The 24,260-nt window shown below is 35.4% G+C and overlaps 1 protein-coding gene across 1 annotated transcript in view; it reads right to left on the reverse strand.

Annotated features, from left to right (window-relative positions):
* Positions 1 to 6,190: 6,190 nt before the first annotated feature.
* The window catches only part of TMEM47 (transmembrane protein 47), a 28,608-nt gene continuing 10,538 nt past the window's right edge, over positions 6,191 to 24,260 (reverse strand). The window contains exons 2-3 of the mRNA XM_065915636.1: positions 19,406 to 19,546; positions 6,191 to 9,541 (exon numbers count right to left, since the gene is read on the reverse strand). Of these exons, the coding sequence (XP_065771708.1) occupies positions 9,363 to 9,541; positions 19,406 to 19,546 (320 nt within the window). The 3' untranslated portion in view covers positions 6,191 to 9,362. The remainder of the gene's footprint in view (positions 9,542 to 19,405; positions 19,547 to 24,260) is intronic.

The raw sequence follows: 24,260 nt of genomic DNA on the forward strand, positions 1-24,260 counted from the left end.
GCCACAGGAAAAAAGAATGTGTTAAAGGATTGGACTTGGTGTTAAATGTGTCTAAGGGTCTTTAAAGGCTGAAAATTTTAACAAGTGAGAAAATGATGATGCAGAATATTTAGTGATGTCAAATACTGAAACAACTCAAATGACCCAGAAATCACACCATATCTCTGGAGTGTTCTACTCATTAAGTCTTAAGTGACCTTTCTTTCAGTAGTACCAGTTGTCAGAACTAGTTTTTTGTTTTATGTTCTCTGTGCATGTGACTTCTTTGGACAATATGAAGGTATTGTTCACAAAGAGTGAGAGGATCCTGTGTTATACCACTAGATGCTTCTGGTGATGAATCAGTTTTTCTTAAGGGCTCGAGGCCATCTGCTGTCATACAGAGTCACAGAAAAATGTGAAAGCTAAAATCCACATCAATCAATAAAACTTTGTTTTGAAATTAAAAAGGAAAAAAAAAACCTTCTGAAAGTGAATGACTTAGATGACTTAGCCCCAAGATGAAAGCTGTGTAGATGACAGGTAATTTGACTGCCTTCAATACTTTGCTCTAAGAACTAAAAAAAGAAATCACGCTAGCATATTATTTAAACACATAAATATTTTTGGACTCATTGCAAGAAAGAAAAACTCTCTTTTTGAAGGTATTTTTCTATGTCATAGTGCACCTGATATTGAAACACATAATATATCAGTGAATTTTCAAGAACAAGTAATGGTCTTTTCTTAAAACACACACACATGTGCCTTTGGGAGGATACAATAGCAAGAAGCAGGAGGGAGGGTTACTTCCCATCTCATTTAACCCCAAGTTGAGTTGGGAACACAAATGTGGGGGAGATTAAGTCCTTGACCTTAGGCTCAGTTGTTGTTTGTGTATAACTGCTTTTTTCATATGTGAAACCACTATTTTAGCCAAAGGATGATCCAAGAATAATTGAAACTGTTAGGTTAACTTAAGCAGCCATATAGATCAAGTCTCCAGAAGAGTTGGACGAGTAAACTCTTACCAAATACAGTTAACACGTTCACTCCAGCATGCTTGATCCTAATTGGTCTTGATTCGCCTAAGCCAAAGTAGGAAGATCCCCTGAAGGAGGTCATGGCAACCCACTCCAGTATTCTTGCCTGGAGAATTCCAAGGACAGAGGAGCCTGGCAGACTACAGTCCACAGGATCACAGAGAGTCGGACAAGACTGAAACGACTTAGCACGCACGCACGCAAAGCAGAACCAGAGTGGAGGCAATTGAAACCTTGGTTGATTGTACTGTGAGTGTGAGGTATTACACTGAAATCCTCAAAGGAATCAGTTAAGTGTAAAGAAACAGGCAAAGTCAGCAGGACTAGCATTTTTGGAAAATACATGTGAATGGTGTTCTGCAGAGTTGTGCAGCATGACAGTTCTTATGGACTGAGGTGGATTGCCACTGCGTTTGAGATATAAGAGGGAAAAACTACCATGAGTGGCTTTAGAGATTCCAGGACAGTTTTCATGTCATCTAATAATTATTGATCTTTCCCCCTTAGCATATGACTTTGATCCTGGGAAAATATGCACACAGAAGGGAGTGTTTACACTAAAATATTTTCACTTCATTGCATTTTACTGTGATGAGACAACTGGGAGCAATTTCAACGGGGAAGTAAGAGTGTTAAGGCACCCTGGGGTGGGATGGGAAGTGTGTCAAGAAATCTTCATGTACTTTCCAAGTCTTCTTTTTGAGATTTAGCACAACCTGAACATTGAATCCTGTAACAAAGGATGCTTTGTCTAACAAAAGGTTCTATTAGTCCAACTAAAACTAGTTTAATCAAAGCAGAAAATTATTGAAAGAACACGGAACACAAGGCAGCTTGACCTTACTAAGAACTAGGGCCACTCATTCTTCTCTCTGCATCATATAGGGTCCCTCTTGACTGCTTCTCTGTTCATATCTATTGCATTCCTTTATTCTCTGCAGTTTGTGTTTGCATCCCTGCACATACCCCCAAACTCCGTAGTTTATGCATTTTATTACTAGCTACATGCAGAGAACAATTCCAAATTAATGGGCAAGAGAAACAGAGGGGGCTAGCTTAAGGCAGGAACCATCTCTGATGTATGTAATCACCTCTGACCAGGGGTACAGGGTCATGTGGTGCAAATATGGCTGCCTGCCAAGCCCTCTGTTCTCAGAAAAATCATCATGGGTGGAGTCTAGACTCCAAAGCTAATCAGCTATATCAGCCTTTCAGATTTCTACCCTCATCAAACTGCACAGTATTATACCACACAGTTTTGACTAAATAGTAAAAACCAGAAGATCCATTAGATTTCCTATTCCTGTGTGTAATTTTTTCCAATTCTTATGCTCACTTTGTATGTTTTCATAGATTGTAAATAATTCTAAGAATGCTCTGATTTCAAAAAATATATGTGCAAAACATTCTAAATATAAAAACACACAAATTTGTATTTATGCTCGTAAATCAAAACAAGCCTAACTTTAGGAAAGCAGCATGTTGCATGTGTGCATGTATTTTCGCCATCCAAACAGCGCAGTAGCCAAACAAGCCTAACTGAAATCAAATAGTGCTTTTGACTTGAATGGACGTAAGAAGTATTAATTGTTGACTGAACTTTTAGAGCATTTCTGGTTCAAGGATGTCACGCAATCAGAAGCAGCAGGAGGAGGTTGCCCTGTTTAGGATCATACTTGAACTTCCTAAAGTTTAAATACCTGCCCCAATACACACTAATATTTATTGACTTTCTGATACAAAAAGGAACAAAATAATTATATCCATGCCTGAAAAGATGTGGAAAAGAAACTCAGAATATTCCATGTCTTTCAAGTTGGCTAGAAAGATGTGCTAAATATTGAAGTTTGCAAAGAAATATTCTGAGAATGGATTTTTCCAAAATTCTGCTTCATTAAGAAGCATTTTAAAATGTAACTGAAAATTTTATATGAAAAATATAACTGGAAATTTTATATAAAACATTATGCCTCTATAAGGATTTCTATATCAAATTTATGCAAAATTTGTTCCCATGGTGAACAGCATCCACAACTTGGAGTTGAATGAGAAGCATACTTTTCATTCCTACTGTATAGCACACAGAACTATATTCAAAATCCTGTGATAAATGATAATGGAAAAGAATATGAAAAAATATATATCTGAGTCACTGTACAGTAGAAATTAACACATTGCAAATCTACTACATGGGCTTCCCCGGTGGTGCCGTGGTAAAGAACCCACCTGTCAATGCAGGAGACACAAAAGATGCAGGTTCGATTCCTGGGTGGGGAAGAGACACTGTAGTAAGAAATGACAATCCACTCCAGTATTCTTGCATGGAAAATTTCATGGGCAGAGGAGCTTAGCGGGCTAGTCCAACATAGGGCCACAACATCTCATTCTGCTTCTTTCACACACGTCATGACTCAAATAATTAACATAGACATAATGGCTGGATAATGTGTAAGAACAATCACTTTAAAGTTAAAAATTGGAAAACTTGTTCTTGATGTCAAGAATTGTCATTATTACAAGAGTAGTGATATGACCACAAAGGGGAAGTTACTCTTCAAAAACGGTTTGATCTACAAGTTTTTCAGGGAGAGAGAGCATGATAGCATTATTTGTATCTTCTGTTAAAACACATTATCAAAGTCGAGTGAAGCAGTGTTTCTCCTCCATTTAACCTTTGATAATATAATTCTCCATTCATAATAATTTTAAGAGAAATGTCTTCTCTTCTGGTTTAAAATAATTTCTTTGAACTCTTCATCGTGAACTATAGTTTTACCAAAAAATGAAATAGGTTGTATGATATTGTTTCACCTTTATGATGACAAATTCAAAGCAACCAAGGGGCAGTCTTAGTACCATCATCACATATATGTAAAATGTTTTAACTCTATGCCCATCTCTCTTTTGTAGTAGAAGAAATGCCTCAGGTCACCCACAGAACAGCCTCACTCAAGCCAAAATTGGTATATAAACTTTATATACTTATATAAAGTATATGCATATAAGCTATATATATATATACACACACTATATACATAGTATATATATACTATACATATACAGTGTAGATACTATTTTCTTCATTGATCCATGTCACATGCAGAAACTGAACTGTTCAAGGTTTTTGCTGGTTTGATGACATTTTCCAGTACTTGTTCCAAGCTTCTTTTATAATCACTATTTCTATGAAGTCATTCAACTTGAAAATAATTGCTTGCCAAAACTGAGTTTCTCTGGTGAACCACTCAACACAGTTTTAGTTTTACAAAGAACACCATTCTTTGTGTGCTGTTAATCTTGGCTTTGAAACACCACATATTATCCTTCCCACTTGAACAGTTCAGCTCCTGTTCTCTTGGTTACACTTTGGAACCATTAGACTTACGGCTGGAATATCAATGTGAGTCACCTAGCTGGTGACTCTTTGAAAACAGATTTTCCAAGTATGGATATATGGATCCTCTGCTCATAGCAACATCTAGTAGTTGTTAAAAATGTGAGGACTTCCTGAACAGTCTGCAAACCTGCATTTAATCAGAAAAATTGCTGGCATTTATTACATGGAGTTGTTACTTAGTCTAATTTTAACTTTAAGTACCTATGACATTGTGTCCCCAATACTTGACACAGAAGTCATTCAAGTTAAATTATTCAAATAAATTAGTGCTTCCTGTGAAAATACTAAGAGTTTAATTTTCATTTTTATTTGCTCCTTTAATCTTATCTCATTTAAGACTGCATTTCTAAAAAGCTATTAACAGGTCATAACATGAAAATTTGATCAGTAAATTAAAAATCCAGGTATTCAGTGGATTATTCTACAGAATACAAAATAATTTCATTATCAGTTCATTTTCTAACCAAAATGACCTAAAAGACTACCAAAATGGAACATTTTGTTGACAAACCACGGGCCTGACAAAAAAACAAACCACAAATTGACTATATGGCCATTATGGCAAAGCAAATTAAAACTGTTTTCCTATTTCATGTTCACAATAAAATCTCTGAAGGCAGTGAATTTTCCCTTGTCAAATCCTAGTGAAGTTATGTCTCCATGTCTTCCAAATTCATAGAAACTGGGTCATGGATAATTACCAGGCTAGACATGTTTGTAAAGGTGTTTTGGACATGAGAATTCTGTATGAAAATGAAAGTACTTTATACTGAAAATATAATACATCAAATAAATGATGCTACTCCATCAAAGTAGAATAAGGTCATTGAAAAGGAAAATTTCTACAATGGTAGAAAATTTGTGAACGTGTTAGAATTTATTTGGATTGGCCAAATAGTTCATTCAGGTTTTTTGTTAACATCTTACAGAAAAACTTGAACAAACTTTTTGGCCAACCCAATATAACTTAAACATGCATACTTTTGAGTATCTGATATTAAATATCTCAGATTTACTAATGATTTATAATTTTTCAGCAGAAAAGGATACTGTGAACCTGTCAAGATTTGAGGGTTCATATGAGACATAAAAGGATGTCTTCATGACAAAAATATGTATTTTTAACTGATTTTATCAACACAGAAAGTTTTCTCAATTATATATGCTTCTATTTCTATCTTCCAGAAAATTTTCTGACAATCATACAAGTAAATTTTTTGCTCTAATATAAATTCCCTTCCAAGTATACTCACAATTTACTTAGCACAAAGGGTGACAGGAAATTTGGACTTAAAATTTATGAACTTCTTCACATACATGCATTGAAAATTTTAAGCGTCTAATTAAAAAACAGAAATAATGCAGGAAAGTCTGCTTTCATGTACACTGCAACTATTGAAAACTGAACAAAAACCCAAATAGAGGATCAAGTCCTTCACTACTCCTAATTGTGCGATAAGAGAGTAGGAAAAAGGATAACCTACACTCTATCTCCTCTCTGTGCCTTTTAAAATGAAAGTTTTAAAAAAGACATTTAATATCCTTTATTTTATTGGTCACATAACTCAGCTGCAGAGGACAGAAAGGATTTGGGGAGATAATTGAAACCAAAAAAAGTTTAAAAAAGTTTTACACAAAATGAACATGTCATATCAAGCTATGTTTTCTAAATAAGATATATTTTACAAAAGAGAAAATGAAGTGAAGATATGTAATTTAGAAACCTGTTAAAAGAGTCCACACAGCAGAAAAGACACAAAGTCAAACCACATCAGGGAAGCCACTTTTATTTTTATTTTTTTCCACATAGATAATTTCATGTCAGCTACAAAAATCATGAAATGAAGAACTGATTGTGAAACTGCAAACTCAAAAACCACTGGAGTGATAAACAGGATCTCCCCAAAGGACTGTTAAAAAAATAACCAGAATACCATGAATTCATATTTAAGTAGTAAACATGTCATATATTTTAAAATAATAAATATAGAACAGCAGTAGAGAAACTAATAGCATAAACAGCATGGAGTATATTTTATTTTTAAGACAGATGAAATTTCTAGGCACAGTTTTAGGCATTAAAGAGGACACAGAGGCATAGGTTAGTGTGTGCTGCTCTGTACAAAAATACAGTCTGAATAAATTACATTGCTAGCCATACAATTAGACGTCACTTACCAGTCAGCTCATTGCATGTTTAATAATATACAGTTACATGCTAATCCATATATATCATTTATATTTCAAACACATAGGTCTCTCTATATTTATGTCTTTAAAATTTACATGTTGAACTTACAAAAAGCTAAATTGCTGTGCAAGAAATCCAAATAACTAGCCCTGCTGAGTACTTTATGCTGTATGTAGGTATGTGTATCTCTCCCTCCCTGACAAACAATGGGATTAGTTAATAGTTTGGCTAGTAAGAAAACAATAAACAAACCTAAAGCTGCAAAGACATAATATTATTGTAGGTGAAAAATTCACTTGTGTTTATTCTGATAGACAAAACAGTATTTTGAATGAGCCATGATAACTTTCATGTTGTTCTGAACTTGTTAGTAATGAAACACTTTCAACTATTAGTGATGGTAGAAATATAGCAAAGGGCTCTTCACTGGAAAGGGGAAAAAAGTAATATAAGAAATCTACTTTTCATTAAACTGCAAATATGTGTGCCTTAGCCTATACCATATTCTGTCACTTCCAGGTTTTTCAAATTGACAGAGAATGAAAATTTGATCAAGACTCGAGATGTGATATTGGTCTAACAGCACACTGCATCCTCTCCTAGGACTAAGAAAAGTGCCCCATTGACATCAGCATCAAAGTACTGTTCTTCCATTATTCGGGAATAAAAAGATTCTCTCACAACAGAGAGTGTTTAGTAGCTGAAATCCCTGTCCAACAAATACCGTATTTCCCATGCTGCTCTGATAATATGCAATTAACTACAAGACAGTCTGGCCCAGATTTTACTATTTCTCAAGAAAATTGCTTCAAAAGATTCTATAATAGTAATATCTTTCTGGAAAATGTCCACTCATAGTTTCTTATGATTTTATACAGGATTATATACGTTTATAAAGGTTTCTCTCTAGAATGCATTTAATTAGTTTGTCTGTCATTGCTAAAATAAGCCTGGTTCTTCAAATTTACTTCATGATTCCATAGAAAAGTCACAAGATAAGAGGTTTTATTTTAAGTATTTGAATAATAAAATAGTGGGTTTTTACCTGTTGTTTTTGGCAACAGTTCTTAAGACAAGCTGAAAGCAGAACTCTGCTTTGGGAGGTAAAGCAAATTATTAAATACTATTGATGTAGTCCTGTTCTTAATGGATTTTGCAATACAACAGAACATAGGTATTTTTTAAATGGTTTCTTCAATTCTTCTTTCTGCAAGAGGGCCAAATAGTGTCCATGTTAACAAAAATAATTATTTATAACTTTTATATTAGAACTGTATATTTGCTATAAAAATATGTTTATAATTAAACTATCCAAATTTGTATATTAAACAGGATTAACACAAGTTTGCAGTGTAAGATTCGCTGCAAACTTACTCCCTATTATTATTCCTTCCATTTGAACAATCAATAAATGATTCCCTTACCATAAATCCATCATAATTGTGTGCACAAATCAGTTAGCCCATTAGTTAACTGCAGAGGACCAGGTGATAACCAGATGAAAACCAGATGAATTCTACTCCTCTACTGACAATTATATAAATCTATCACTATTCCTTTTTTAATGAAGACATTTAAAATACTTGGAAAAAAAGAAGCCTTCTATTTTAATGACTTTTAAACAAAACGACCATCCTAATTGCTACACTCTTTTGAACTACAGTGCTTACAAAAGAATCATTAATTTTCAGATTAACACCATTTCGATTTTTCTTCTTATACAATTCTATTTAACACTTTCCAATGAGAACATAGAGCAAAAGCTTTAAGGTATATGCACTTTTGTACAGTAAGTAAGTGTGAATACCGATCTAAGCCTCTTAACAACGTGTACAAGGTTAGTGTTCAAATCACTTCACTAGAGCAAATATTAATTTTATGTGCAATAGGCAAATGCAGGTGTAGGGTTAGGGAACAACTTATTACCATTTATACTAATGGCTCGCCTTCTATAAAGATACTTAAGCTTGTTACATATGCACAATTGTTTGCTGTAATGTTTGGTAAGTGATTTAAAGGGTACTTAGGACAAAAGCAATCATGCATATTTCTTTCTAGTTGCCCCAGGGAAAATAGAGATTCTCAATTTTTCCTCATTCTAGACATGGCTGAGGCACAATTTCTAACCACATAATGAAATGCACATGTTTCCAAATCTTGACTACCTTCCCAGCGAGATGCTGATTGCCAAAGCATAACCTCCCATTAAAACGTAGGTGGAATATGTATCATTAACCCAGTTACATTCAGAACCCCCATTAGATGCTGAAGGGAAGTTTACTTTTCAAGAGTTCACTCAAGCAAATAACCAATGTAGTCACTGGATGGGATAAGCAGGTGATAAGGACTCTAACAGTGGAATCCTTGTCAGCACAAAGGAACTTCTAAATGTTGCTTATGCCAGCTGTTCCCCTGCAGGCAATACAAAATTCAGGCATTTCTCATTCCAACTAGTTTCTCACAATGGTTTCTGTCATATAGACCCTTTGCTTGTCAAGAAGAGTGACATGAATATATTGGAAGTTTGCAGCATTTGCCTATGTCTAATCAGCTCTCTTAATTTGTGCAGGTCCCTAAAATGGATGTAAAAGCTGGTTATGATGTTGACAGCCAAAAGGCAAAAGATATTAAATCAACTGAGCAAATTGTTTGATGCTCCACAAGTGTTTTAGAAAATGATGAATTAGAAAAAATGCAGACGTAATCCTTTTGTTGGATGGTTGACTTTTTTTTAAATTTGAGACTACTGGTTCTAGTAATAGTCTTCGTAGTTCTTAGGGTTCAGGCAATAAAGGATGGCACCCCCAAATGAAAATATAGTTGCACCCCAGGCCAGGCCATAACCCCAGTTGAACTCATGGTAAATTTTCAAGCTCACAGTTTCAATGAACTTGATTGGGTAAAGAACCAGGCTGCAAACCTGTAAAACAACTGAAAGAAGAAAAACAAATCAAAATTAGGAAAATGTTATTTACAGGAAATAAAATGATATACAAATATACATATGTATGAGAATTACACTTAAAAAAGTCAAAAAATTTGAAGCATTGCTTATTCTAGATGGTATACTTTAAAATACTGACTTTCTGTTTAACACTACTTCACAGTACAGTAAGCATTACTCTAGTAATAATTAGCAAATTACTATAATAGTATTTGATGAAATTAGTGTAATATACTAATTTATATGAACATACAAAGTAGTGATTCTCAGTTTACAAACACATATAATTATCACTATTACAGCAAGTAGTACTAGTTTAGTAAACTGTTTTACCATATAAAACTTGTAAATAGCTTCCCAAGAATAGTGACCCTAAATACCAGCTAAAAACCTTTGTTATTTATTTATACTCTTGAGAAACTAGGGAATCTGAATTCATCTGTACTGATTAAACTGGTGTACTTGTGGTTCAAGGTGTACTTCTGTTGTTGTCACTCCACAGTATCATCTAACTCAGCCCAATACTCGAGAAAATCCTACCTTGATGTCTTTACTTATATCACTATTTTTATTATTTTCTTCTCATCTAGTTTATAACTCTCATCTTTTAAAATGGGTTCAAAAGTCATCTTTGTCAAGAAGCCACACCGACTCATACCCTATTAGACATAACAGATGCCATTTATATATTTATACCTCACTCATTTTCAAAAGAATAAAGTCTCTGAATGCACAGAACATAATCAGACTAGAAAACCTAAGTTAATGATGTCTATCACAATAGGACATAAAACTTAGCTCTTACTTCTTAGTTAAATCTTAGTTCTGAGTCAGGGCTAACAGGGAAATGTGATGAGTCATACTTAGTAAAATATTTATGAGACACTAGATTACACAAGAGATAATATCTTCCAGTATTATATGTAACATTGAAATAAAAGAGAAATTATGTAGCAGTTGCAATCAATTTAACGAGAATTTATGGGATGCATCTGCCTTATAGATCCATCTCTACTATATGATGACTCCCACTCTCAAGAAAGAGACAATCCTCTCCCTGAAAACTCTGAGATACGGTAGTATGTGAAATGGGTTGGCAAACTACCAAATCTGGTCTGCTATTTATTTTTTAAAAAAGTTGTACTGGAATACAGGCTCATTCATTTGTGTACTGTCCATACTACCATGGCAGAGTAGAGTGGATGCAACAGAAACCATGTGGCCCACAAAGCTAGAAGTATTTATTGTCTGGCCCTATATAAAAAAAGTTTGCCCACCCCTAATATATAACATAAATTCTGGGTTAAAATGATTCTTATTTAATTCATCTTAAAAATACCATAAATTCAAAAAATGCAACAACAACAACAAAAATGTGAATAATGTGTACAAGGCAAGAATAAACTTTGAAAAAGTAAAAAATGATACAGTTTATTACATTTTTTAAAAAAGAGCAGCAGGATGGATAGTGTGTTTAATTAAATTGGAATTTCATGCTTTAAAATCTACTCTCATCTATTCTCAGTACCTGTAAAATATCATTATTACCAATATGATTAATGTTCCTAGAAAGTCTACATAACAGTCATCTGTCTCTGGCATAAAACTGATGAAATACAGAAAACTCATGAGGGCATGATTCCTCAAAATCATTACTTTCGATAAGGCTCAGACTTGGAGTGGTGTGACCTTTCTGAAACCAGATAGAAGAATTCCAAACATTTTTGCTATGTAGCTCAACACTCCTCTGGGCCAGCACTGGCCTACCATACTTCCACATTACTACTGAACTGCTGTCTGCTATTTAGTCAGTAAGTTGTGTCCGACTCTTTTGCAACCCCATGGACTGGAGCCCGCCAGGCTCTTCTGTCCATGTGATCTTCCAGGCAAGAATATTGGAGCTGGGTTGCCATTTCCTTCCTTCTTGTGTTCTTCTTTCTTGTATTATCACATCTCTTAGCAACACGTGCCATATTTTGTATTTCTTTACTAATAATGGACTGCCTAACCATGAGCATAGCAATTTGTGTTACCAATGCCTTAAACTGCATCACTTTAGAAACATGTATTTGTTGAATGAGTAAATATACTAAATTTACTACATATTTAATATTTAATTTGATCCTGACCTAGGGATTGAACCTGTGTCTCCTGCTTGGCAGGCAGATTCTTTACTCCTGAGCCACCTGGGAAGTCCTTACTACTGAGAGCGGATAGATAAATAGGTCCATATAAAAGGAGAATCTCTCAACATTCAAAATAGAAATCGCGCTCTGTTTATAGTTTAAAAATCTCAGAAAAAGTTTTTAAGTCATTGTTAGAACAGCTAACAGCATATTATATAATCTGCACTTCTATTTCCAGTCACTAAGTGCTAAATGTGTATTAATTTAAAAACATTCAGCTAGGTCTGTGCCTTTGTGAGGGAAAGGGTGCTTTCATGTTTTAAATGTCTTAAAATTAACAAGAAGTCAATTAGTATCAACTGTGAAATACAGAAAAAAATATTTCAAAATTACTAAGTTGAAAAGAAAAAAACAGCACTTTTCTCCTTTGGTTTCTATACTCTGGTCACTAATCAAATCATGACTGATCCTGCCAGGATATGATTGAAATATGAATGTGCATTAGGAATAGTAAAATTCATTTACTCATTCAACAAATATTTAAATGTTTCTAAAGTGATGCAGTTTAAGGCACTGGTAACACAAGTTGCTACCCTCATGGTTAGGCAGTCCATTATTAGTAAAGAAATACAAATATGGCAGGTGTTGCTAAGCGACGTGATGATACAAGAAAGCAAGAACCCAACACAGAGAGCTGCAGGCTGCTCTTTTAGGTGAGACCTGAAGAAGGCCCCTCTGGGGAGGAGTCATTAGAACACAGACCTGAACCAAGTGAGGGGTGCGGGTCAATACGGTAGGAGGCGAGTGATCCCGGGGAGACGGCACAGGCAGGTAACAAATGAAGGCGCACATTATGGATAGTGGACTATCAGTAAGGATGCTCAGGTATAGTACAGCGGTACAGAGGGCAAGGAAGGGAACAGTATGAGGTGAGATGGAAAAGACAGCCAGGAGACCATTCAGGAGTGGTCTTGTGAACCATGGGCAGGGGTCTGGATTTTGTTCTAAACGTGATGAGCAGCTCCAAGAGGAGTGTGGGCAGAGAAGTAATAACTGATCTGAATTATGTTTTAAAAGGATTATACTGCTTCTTTGTCAATCGGTCAGTCCCTGGAGTGCAGTGTTTACCTAGCCTGCTTTTAATATTCATTTCAATGTGTTTTATTTAGCAAATATTTGGCCTCCATGGTATAATACAAAGATATGGTTTCCTCTAGTGGGAAAAATAGAAATACAACTCCATTAGGCTTCACTGGCCTCCTCCACTCTTCTGAGCAGCTTTCTTAGAGACAGAATTTTATTGTGTTGTTTGCCACATGAAAATGACCCTAAAATGCTTTATGCTTCTTAATTATTTTTACTCTCTTTGGAATCACTGAGAAAAATGTGTGTAATGCAAAATTGAGAAAAAAATATAAGCCTGCATTTGTAAATGATTTTCTTCATTTAATACAATATACAGATGCAGGTTAAAATGTCTCCTTGCCTTTTGGTGAACTGCAAACAAATCTAGAGTCCAGAACTCAAGAAAATACCACCATACTCTACCACCAACCAATGAAACATAACAGATGCTGGTTGTGTGGTATTTTCTATGCTCTATCTCAGAGGCATAAAGTAAAGTTGTGTAGCATTTTAGAATTTGAAGGGAATTTGAGGTTCATTTTATCCCCTCACCCTACTTTTTGGAAAAGAAGTAACAAAACTACCAGCCATGAAATTGTGCAGACAGAAACAAGACAAGAACTCAGAGGTTCTTATGTTATTTCTAGTTTTCTTTAATGGGATATTTTTCAGTGTTTTCAATACTGAAATATTCAAAACACTCAATATTGAAATAGTCAATATTCTCTAACATGGGGATATTTCAATATTTCAACAAATATTTATTGGACGCCCACTGTATTCTAGGTGAACGGGATAAGATAGATAAGACACGGCCCTTGTCCTTTGATATTTCACACCCTATCGTGGACACAGACACACAGATACAAACAAATGCGTTCAACAGTAGTAGTAGAGGCATGCTCACTTATAATCCATTCTATAATCCATTCATCACATTTACTGAGCTCTAATGATACTCCAAGTACCACTTCTGCCTGGAGAAAGAAGGGAGGACTTCAGAGACGAAGCACTATTTGAACTTGTTCTTGAAGAGAAAGATGAAAAGACCTCTAGGAAGAAAAGGCAGCTTGCATAAAGCTTAGATATAAGACGGTGTGCCTATAGAAAAGTCACATGGATAGAATGAAGGGTACAGTCACACGGAGATGTTTGGTTTAGACTATAAAAGGTTTACTGTCTCTTAAAAATAATAAGACTGGTTTCTATAGGGAGACATCTCAGGGGTTATTTGAACTACAGATGCTGTTGTACCCTATCCATACACTCTCATTCTCATCATTCCGGTACATGTCAGCCTGACTTCCAACTGTCAGCACCTACACTTCTTTGCCCGACTTGTCCCCTGGCCACTAAAGCTACTTTGTCTGACTGTGGGGCAGACACAGTGTTCTGGGAAATTAACACTACTGGGCCCCATCATCATCATCAACACCCCTTACCAATGACTATCAAAATTTGGTTTATAAATACTCCAATTCCCTAGTCCTTCCAGTGAGATAACTCTGAAGGGCATGTTCTACACGGGTTTCCAAAATTTTTCCAGGAAGATGAAGCTCCAGGTGCTTACAGTGACAACTGGTTTGATAATGTACTGTTTATCGGCTGCCTCCTCTTCCCTGTCTCATTCTTCATATCTGCTCCTTTACCTCCCAGATTAAGTACTTGCACTTGATTCGTGCCTTAGATTCTGCCTCTGGGGAAACCAAAAGAGCAAATGATAAGACCAGATTTGTATTTCAGAACTATACCTCATGTGTTTGTGTGCAAGCCAGACTAAATGGGAGGAAACTGGAGAAGAATAGGTCCCTAGGAGGTGAGTCTGGGTATGGATTCCTGTGCAAAGTGATGATTAAGTAATGTCAGTGGAAAAGGTCAGGGAAAGAAAGACTAGAAAAGAAAAACTGAGTAACTGGATTCTAGGAAAGGGAAAGGAAGGACTCACATACACAGTTTTAAGTAAACAGAAAAATAAAACAAATTACGGGGAGATTCAAATTTGGGAACTGAGATGTTCCACTTGAGGAAGAGATATCCTCTCAACTATGGCAGTAATGGTGGTGTATAAAGAAAAGCTACAGATTTAGAAGATAATTTAAATGCAGAATTGATTGGACTATCCAGCCAAGCCTTCTATCAAATTTACATAAGGGAAACAATCATTTGGAAAAGAAAAAGCATTTACACAGGAAAGGTTAACATGAAGCTATCAATTTCCTTCCCTTTTAATTTAATCTGTTACTACTTCAGGGTAAGCAGTATATATGAAATGAATTATTGGTGGTGATACTGTAAATTGTTCTAACCAAAGGGTAGTTTGATATGGATAAAGATCTGTGAATGGAAGAACTCCTTTTTAGTTTGAAATATAAGCTGGACACCGATTTGTCTGTCAAAATCTAGACTTGAGGTACCACCGGCCATCTCACTGCTCCTGATAGGATAGCGTGCAGGGCTGCAAAACACAAGCCTTTAGTCAGAGATGGAAAGCAGGTGCAGGATCCACCCCCCCCCCCAAAAAAAATATCCCCATCCTGCATAAACGATCATTTACAGGAGGCTTTCTGCAGCAAAAACAGAAAGGAAACATCCTTAACAATACAATGAGTGGGGATTCTGTTATTTAAAATCTGGATTATGAACGACTCACAATTTTCTGCAACTTATTTTTAAGACAAGTTTTCTTTAAGGCCATGGTGGGGGCGGGGGGGGGGGAGGAAACACTCATCCTAACTCCCAGTGGGGCAGGGCCTAAAAAGATTCACAAATCCAGGCAATAGAAAAGGGGCCAGAAAAAGGCAACCCTTCTAATTTCACTAGGTTTTTAGTGAGAACTAGATGTCAGGGATCAGAATCTCATCATGCATTATCTGTCACTGTCAATTACACAAAAAATAAACATGCTGCAAGTCAACTGTACAGGACACGTGCACAGTCTCATGATGTACCAGCGTTGAGTCATGCTGGACTGATTAGTCTGTGATCTTTAGCACACTTTGAGTTGCTGCGGTCCTTCAGGTGTTGCTCCCAAGAAGATGGAGTAACTCGAGTTATAAGATGGACTCCAACTACAGTACACAGTTGACAGCTGAATTGAAAAATTCAAGGCTGATTCAGCTCTTGCTTTTCTATGTGTTACACATATCCCAAAACAGATGACTTGTGAAACTTCACTTGGGCTCTCAAGTCAGAGTGACACCCTGAATTGAAACCCTGGCTCTGTGACTTACTAGTTGGACAACTCCGGAGAATTACTTAACCCTTCTGATCCTACTTCTTCACTGATAATATGGAGAAAATAAACACCTAATCTTAAGACTGTTATAACACAGATAGGAATGTGCCATGGGTCTAGCAGTATGACACATGGCAGGTGCCCAGTTAATTATTATCATTATCAACATTATTATTATAAATAATATATTTTTCTGAACTCTAAATTTGTAGGATCAAAAAGTGGAAGAGTTGTAGAACACAGATGTTTTAGATGGGCTGCAGCAATGGCTAGCTCTTAGTTCTTCTAGTCATTATTCAAGCAGGTACAAGCCCACCCTAAACCAAGGACCTCAGAGAAAAAGAGAGGATAGTGTAGTTGCATACTATAGGCACCCACCATATATTTGTCAAATAAATGAATGAAAAATGAATATATGAAAAATAATTTCCAAACTATTACTTTTCTGAGCTGTCTTGGTCTTAAATTTGTGGTCACAGGAAACTTGCTATTTCATAAATTCCCAAGAGAGCAATGGATTAAGAAAAACTGATTTACAGTTAGCTAGTTGTTTTCATGCCTGTCTTTTCCTATCAGATTATAAGTCACACACCTCAATTGTCTTTCCATCATTTATTCAACTATTTACCGAGTGCCCCAGAGTACCAGGCACTGCATGTGGTACTGAATTAATGATACAGTTCTGTGTAGAGATGTTTCCAAGTGGTAGTGCTATGTCTGTTTTGACTTTATGTACTGCATGTCTTAGCAGAAGCAAAAAAAAAAAAAAATTACTTCTTTGTTGAGGTAAATATCATTCCCTATGTGTGTGAATACCAAGATAAGGCCTAATATTATTTGCAGAAGAAAACATTGTGAGAAAAGCAGAGAAACACAAACCATTTTCAAGCAGACCATAATGAATAAAAAGGGAAAATAACCCCAAATATACATTTACAAAGAATCACTAAACTGGTGAGACAAGCCAACCACTAGAGTTAAGTATGTTTCATAAGAAGCAAACAAGATAAACAACTGTGATTTTAGCTAGCATTGTTTCAAATAGGCAGATTTTCCTACTTTGTTAATCTTAACACCCAAATCATAAATGCATTATTATGTGTAATAAATATCTTTTCCAGAAAAGACAGGCAACTCTCACAGCTTTTGCAGATGGCAGAGAGAAACCTTTCCATGACATGTTTCAAATAACCAGTAAGTTTTACCTTGCTTATATGCAAAGTGAACACTAAACTAATGGGTATTTCAAAGAAAGCTTCTATAAGCACAGTCTCAAAAGAGAATGAGTAAAATTAAATTTCAGCACATGTAGATTTTCAAAATGTAGCAGTATAATGATCATTTTAGGTCTCACCAGGTAGAATAACATGAATACTGCTGTAGGACTTTGTCTTACTATTTTATAATTTACTAATATTTGTGGCAGTGAGAGCTAAAGCAAAACCTTTTTGACCAAATCCATTACCTTTAACTTATATTCATTTACAATGTTTTCTGCTACAACCAGTACTTTCACATTTTCATAAATTTTGCTATATGTGGGGAAAAAATATAGAACTTCTGAGAAAAAAACTGGAACTTCTAGTTATTTCTGTAAGGATGTTTATAATAGGTATGTTAAACAACAGACTTCTTTCTAGTTTCTGCATTTGCCATTATGGGGTAAGTTAAAGGCTAAAGGGGATAGTAACTAAGTAGCACAATAATACTGGATATTTACAAGAGAATGCCTACCATGCCTCTAAAATCTTCATAAATTAGAAATATACGAGTATTCTAAAAATCGTTCAAAACATAATTCATTTTAAAGAATCATCATTTCAGAACAATTTATCAAATAATTCTATTATGATCGACTCTCTAATCACTATGTTAATAAATCCTAGCTGCAAAGATAAACTTATACTACAATTAAAATATCTACTTTATTTCATTCTAATAATAAGAAAAGAGTCTTGGTAAACCCATGAACTGCGAAATAAAGTGGAGAACAGTGGTAGAATCTTAGGGAGAATCTTCATGGTGTTCAGAATAGAGCACTTTATTACGCATGAGATCAACAAAATAATGATACTGTGGTATCTGCCTAAGAATTCAAAATATTTTTTGTAATAGTGTTTTCTACTCTATTAGACAGTATCTGCCGAGCTGTTTAGCCAGTTTTATGGGTGTCAACAAAACAATGGTCCATAACAGGCACCAAATAAACAGTGAATGAATGAATGAGGGATTCAGCAGTGAATGAACCACCAGTTTAAGATTCAGTAGTCTCGTAGCCCCAGGTCTACCAGTAACTACTACATGATTTTGAGCAAGCCACTTAAGAGACTTTAACTAGATCTATTTCTATATTCTTTCAGTCCTGTGGAGGTTTGTTTTTATGACCTTGGCATTTTGACAAGTCCTCATGGGTGTAAGAAGATGAACACAAACAGCAGGGGGCAGCAGAACACTTCTGATTTTATACTTTTAGATCCAATGACCCTTCAAATCCTGAGAAATTTCAGCTATCCCCATCTTTAAACAGCTTAAAAAAATCCATCTAACAGGCTAGATGGTTCTGTCAGTGTCTTCATTATTGAGAGTCACAGAGGCTTATTTTGCAGTCTTCAAATCAGATATGACTGACAGGGTAAATTGAAGGTACCACAAGAATATTTCAGCTGGAGTCATTTTTAAGAATATTTAAGGAGATTCTTATAAATGAAAATTAAACCCATATCAAATAATGTGCTGGGCTTTTAGTCTTATAAGCCCCTTTTCTAAACAGCCCCCTGACTTTTAGTAAAACTTTCGTTTCACCTGGGTTGATCCAAGCTGTGCTTCATAGAAAGATGGTTGCTTAATAAATATGCCATTGACCTCACACAACTGAATTGCCTGACGGTTCATGTTATATATCATGATTTTTCAGTATAACTGTTGTTTATTTCAGAACAGATGTATACCTTTAAGGGGACACATATTGGATTTCTCTTTTGCAGCTTTATGTCAGGAAAAAAAATAACACTGCCTTAAGATCATCAATGGGGGCAGTAAAAGGAAGAAAAAAATATTAGATGTGAAGAAAGACTATTGGTAAATATACCTGCTGCAATTCCTAAGGCAAGAGCCCTAGCAAGAGACACTATTTATTCACGTTTTAGTTAGAATTTTAGAAATTGCCACTGTGTTATGTGAAATGCTTTAGTACACTGAAAAGTGATACTATGATAAGCTTTAGCCAATTTACCCTAAAATATAACAAATGCCTCTCAACCTGTAGGTAAATATAGCAACCACATATTGCTTCTTCATGAGAGGGGAGGATGGTAGAAAGGTTCATGAAACTTTAATACTGGTTTGAAAGTAATGAATATATTTACCTGCTGCAAAAAGCATGACAGCAACAGGTCTATAGAAGCGTCTTCGAGATCCCACGCAGATGGAAATCAAACCCACCAGGAATGCAATGAGAATGATGGCAGCACCACCCAAGAGTAAAGCCAGAGTGGCAATCTGCCAGTCTGCAAAGAAAAAAAGAAAAGCATTGCTTTTTTAAAGCAGTAAACTATGCTCAGCAGCAGTCACCTTGCTACAGCTAAATAGATGTGATTTTACTGCATACTAAACATCCTCTGGGGTTTGAAATGTTTTGCAACAAATATTACTATAAATGTCCTTATTCAGAAGTCTCCTATGTTAAGCAAAGCAGTTTTTAGACCATGGGTTTGCCATGATTTTCTTCCAAGGATTCTATTAAGCATTCAGACTAAATTTGATGCCCCTTCTACAACCTATTTTCATTATTATTAAATTTTCTATTGAGCTATAACGTGCACAAATCATTAAGTACAGAAAGTAGGGAACTTGATGAATTTTATGTATACATAATCATGTAAACACCATCCAGATTAAGATATAAAACATTTCTATCATCCAGAAGGTTCTTTTGTGCCCCTCCACAGTCAATAATCACCCTCCCATCTGGGCGGCAAACCAACATTATCTGTGTATTCAATTTGATTGTTCTTAAACTTTATGTAAATACTATCAACTCTTTTATGTCTAGCTTTTAACTCTGTGATATTTATTTTGGGTCTGGCTTTTATGTCTCTGATTCTCATCCACGTGTTGCAGTGGTTGTAGTACTTTTTTTTTTTGCTGTTCTTTTAGAAATCCTTCTTTTGCACTAAACCCCCAACTCCCAAATTTTTATTTGCCTTTCTCTCCTCCCTCATGAAAACAACTCCCCCAGCAAATTAGCATCAGGAAGATTTGTTGTTTGTTTTTTCCTCCTCTCTTTCCTTTCATTCTAATCTTACTGTTATATTTACCACCATAGGGATGGTTTCTGAAAATAAGTATTCCCAAGGTGGCAGAATGGACTCTAAATGGCTCCTTTCTTCATTCACACATATTAACAGTAAGCATATACTGACCACTTACTACATGCACGCCTCTGTACACAGATACTTAAAGAGTCTACCATGCCCTGAATGAAACATAAACCTCGCTGAAATGTATTTGTCACTTCTTAGAGATTTAGAACGAGTATGACAGAAAACTGGCCCATTTTCCATTTTATAAGGGCAGAATGTTCTCTAAGAAGTAGAGTGAATATACAAAAGCACCACTCAGCTTAGGAAGCATCATAGCAAATGATACAGTGAACACTCTTCTGTGGGATTTGTTTGGAAGTTCCTCTTCTGACTCTCACCTTAATGTATGTGCAAGAAAGAAAAATAGACTTTAATCCATGGTTAAATTGCAATATAGTCAATGTAAAGTCAAGAATTCACGATATTTTGATGCTGCACTTTGAGATTATCCCTCCAGAAAGCTTACAAAGTGCACCCTTTGCCGTTGCAGGATAAGGGGCAAGTAGAGAAACCTACAATGCCCTAAGATTTACTTCTTTTATTTACACTTACATAACCCTGCCTCAAGAATCCTCTTCCATATCCTCTCCTCCTAATAAATTCTGGATATATAGCTGGCACTGAACTAGAACTTGCACAGCATTCAAGAAACAAACAAACAAGGGGAAAACAGAACAAATCCACACTCCTTAAAATATAAAGATGAATCACCAGAAAGTGGAGAGCATTTTTTATGCCATCTATTTGTAACAAAGCAATATAACTTCAAACAAAAGTTTATCTGGCTTTCAATTCAAGTTAAAAGGATAGCCATACTATGGGGTTTTTTTGTTGCTGCTGTTCCATAAAAGCATCATGTAGCTTTGAATAAAAAGAATAATAATAATAATAGTTCTTACATTTGGAAATCTCTAAATTTCTTTCAAAAAGTTGATTCATAGCATTATTTTATTGTACTTTAACATAACAGAATTCCTTCTGAAAAGTTGAAAGTTGAAATTTCTGAATAATAAATCAAATTTTCATGATTATCCAAGGGTTTGAGGTACAAAGAAAATAATAACATCAATCTACCCAGACATCAATCAAATCCCTGGAGACTTTAAGAGCCAATGCTGAACATTTTCTTGCTGGAATATTATTTTCATAAAATGATTATTGCTTTTAGTAACTTTCTCCAGTTTATTTTAAATAAATAAGAATTTTGAAAGCATCAATTTTGTTTAAATCAAGATACAACTAAATATTCACTCACTTTAAAAATATTAGTACAACAGACTGCCTTTTTCTGATAAGCTCTTTCAAATAGCCCCAAAGGCATAAACTGCCATACATTTGACTATTTCTAATTTTCAATCCAAAATAAAACAGGAATTTTGATCACTTTTCTCTACTTTAAATATCCTCAAATAGTTAAAATATGTTATTTATTTGCATTTTGTAAAAAAACAAGACTAAGGAAAAAAACTGGCAAACTTTCCCCTATAAAGGGCCAGATATTAAATATTTTCGGCTTTGCAGGTCATGGCCTCTGTTCTAACTACTCAACTCTACCATGCTGTGTGGAAGCAGCTCAAGACCGTATGTAAATAAATGAGCATGGCTGTGCCAAGAAAACTCTATCTACAAAAACAAGTGGGAGGCTGGTTCTGACCCTCAGACTAGAGTTTACTGACCTCTGGTCTATGCCTGTGTATCACTTTAAAATGCTGAACTTTCTTCTAGGGCTCTCAAACATCATAATTTCAAAATGAAGTCAATCTGATAAATAGACTAGTACAGGAGTACAAAGTGGTGCTTATCCAGCACAGCAACAGAGAACTGCAAAAAAATCCTAATCTCATATAATGTTCAATTTCCGTAACACAGTAATACTTTATTTCATATGGAAAGCCAATAAAATGCAATAGAAGCTATAAGGAGAATAAGAAGTATTAAAAGGGACGAGAACCTAATTAGGAAGAGAATCTCTTACAGCACAGGAAACAGTTTTTAAAAGCAGATGAATACAACCAGTTCTGATTTTCTTCTATATGTCCTATATTCACTTCAAGTATTGAGGTTGTAGCTAATGAGAAAGTCACTTCAGACATAGTGAAAAAAGAGCACCATTCACCAGCATCTCCAACTGTTGTGATATTGCTACCCTTCCCTTTGGGCCACAACCATAGTTATGCCTGTTCAGGCAGAAAAGTCATTTTTATTTTCCGAGAGAGACTAGAATTGGGCCACATATGTCTGCCACTGTCCTGGCCAGAAGCTGAGGCTGAAACTGAAGCATTGAGGCTGTATCCCTGGTGGACAGTGCCAAGTTTGGGGATTGTTGTCATTATAACCATTCGGAATGAATCACTCAGGCAGGTTGCCCAGGACCAAAGCTTTAACTCACTGACCAGTTGAGTATCAATCAATAGGTTGGAAAAGTGGTTTGATATGGCTACCATAGTTAAGAAGGCTCAGGGCAGTTTTCAAGGTCTAGCACTAGTGTCGCTTTCAGTAAATAGCAACAGAATCCATTGTCCAAATAATTAGGACCTGCCTCATAGATAAAGTCAGGGACTATGTAGATTGGTCTGATACCATTTTCCTCTTTCTTACTGAACAATAACTAGGAAATGGGGAATAAAACAAATCAAAAATACTTTTACAGATAACTACTAATGGCTATTAATTAATAGGTTGGGATTCCTGTTTACAAAGATATATATTTACTTACCTAGCAAATGTAGATTTAATAAGAACATATACATATAAAATGTTTTGTTATATACTATAGGACTTGGGCCATTTTACATTAATAGCATAATAAATGACCAAAAATCTCTATGCGAATTGCTTTTTCCATTAGAAGGTTTGCACACCACAAATACTTGCTATCCCACATTCAGTATCTGCAAAAAAAAATTAAAATATCATAAAATTCTCAATTTTCAGCTCCATTTCTTCAAAAAAAAATCATCTATTTTAAGTTCTCATAATTGGTTAATTTCTGTATCAATCTTAGTTCCCCAATTTCATAGCCCCCACAGTACTTAATCAGATGAAGTGTTAAGAGTCCTTAGAGATTTATTACTCTGCATTAGTTTTATACATTTCTATAAATGATAAACTGATACTGTAGTGGAGCAGTGACTATAAACCAGCTCTGCAGAACATCAGTGGCCATAGTACTATTTCACAAACTGCAGTGCTCTGTACAATTAAAACTGGTCATTGTTCAATGTCAGGCCAGCTGATATGAAATCTGAGTCTGGTTTCTAAGACCTGAGAGAACAAGTGATAATCGGTTTTGAGGAAATAATGTACAGCCTTGGTCCTTAAACCGGAAGATCTCAAACCGGCTGGAAGGGATGCTTTGGAAATGGAAATACAACCTGAAATGAGGCTGCCATTTCAGGTTGAACTTCCACCTAAGAGTATTTTGGCAAAACTGACACTCTGGAGGCATTGGCAGTGCACCTACAAAAGTCAAGGCTTAAGATAAGTATGCACTTGCCTGGGAGAGCTTTCTCTAACAGGAAAAAAAAAAAAGGAAAAGGAAAAAATAGTAATAAATAAATATACATATAAAAGACACACACACAATGCTATAATTTCCCTTGTAGTAAGAGAATAAAAACTGGGCAGTCCTTATATCATAACATCAAGTCCAACATTAATATGCAACTCAGGAATTAAATTCAAATCCTCTTTCAAGGTATTTTTATTAGCTGGTGCCAGAGCCTCCAATGTCTATAAATGCTTTAGCATTCTGCAGAATTGTGCTGACTTACTTAACAGTCTAATACATGAGACTGGCCTGAAATTGCTACTGCATTATGAAAATTCTATGGGCCACATTACAGCTGCCAAATTGGAG

The sequence above is a fragment of the Muntiacus reevesi genome, chromosome X (assembly GCF_963930625.1).
Source record: "Muntiacus reevesi chromosome X, mMunRee1.1, whole genome shotgun sequence".
NCBI classification, from domain to species: Eukaryota; Metazoa; Chordata; class Mammalia; order Artiodactyla; family Cervidae; genus Muntiacus; species Muntiacus reevesi.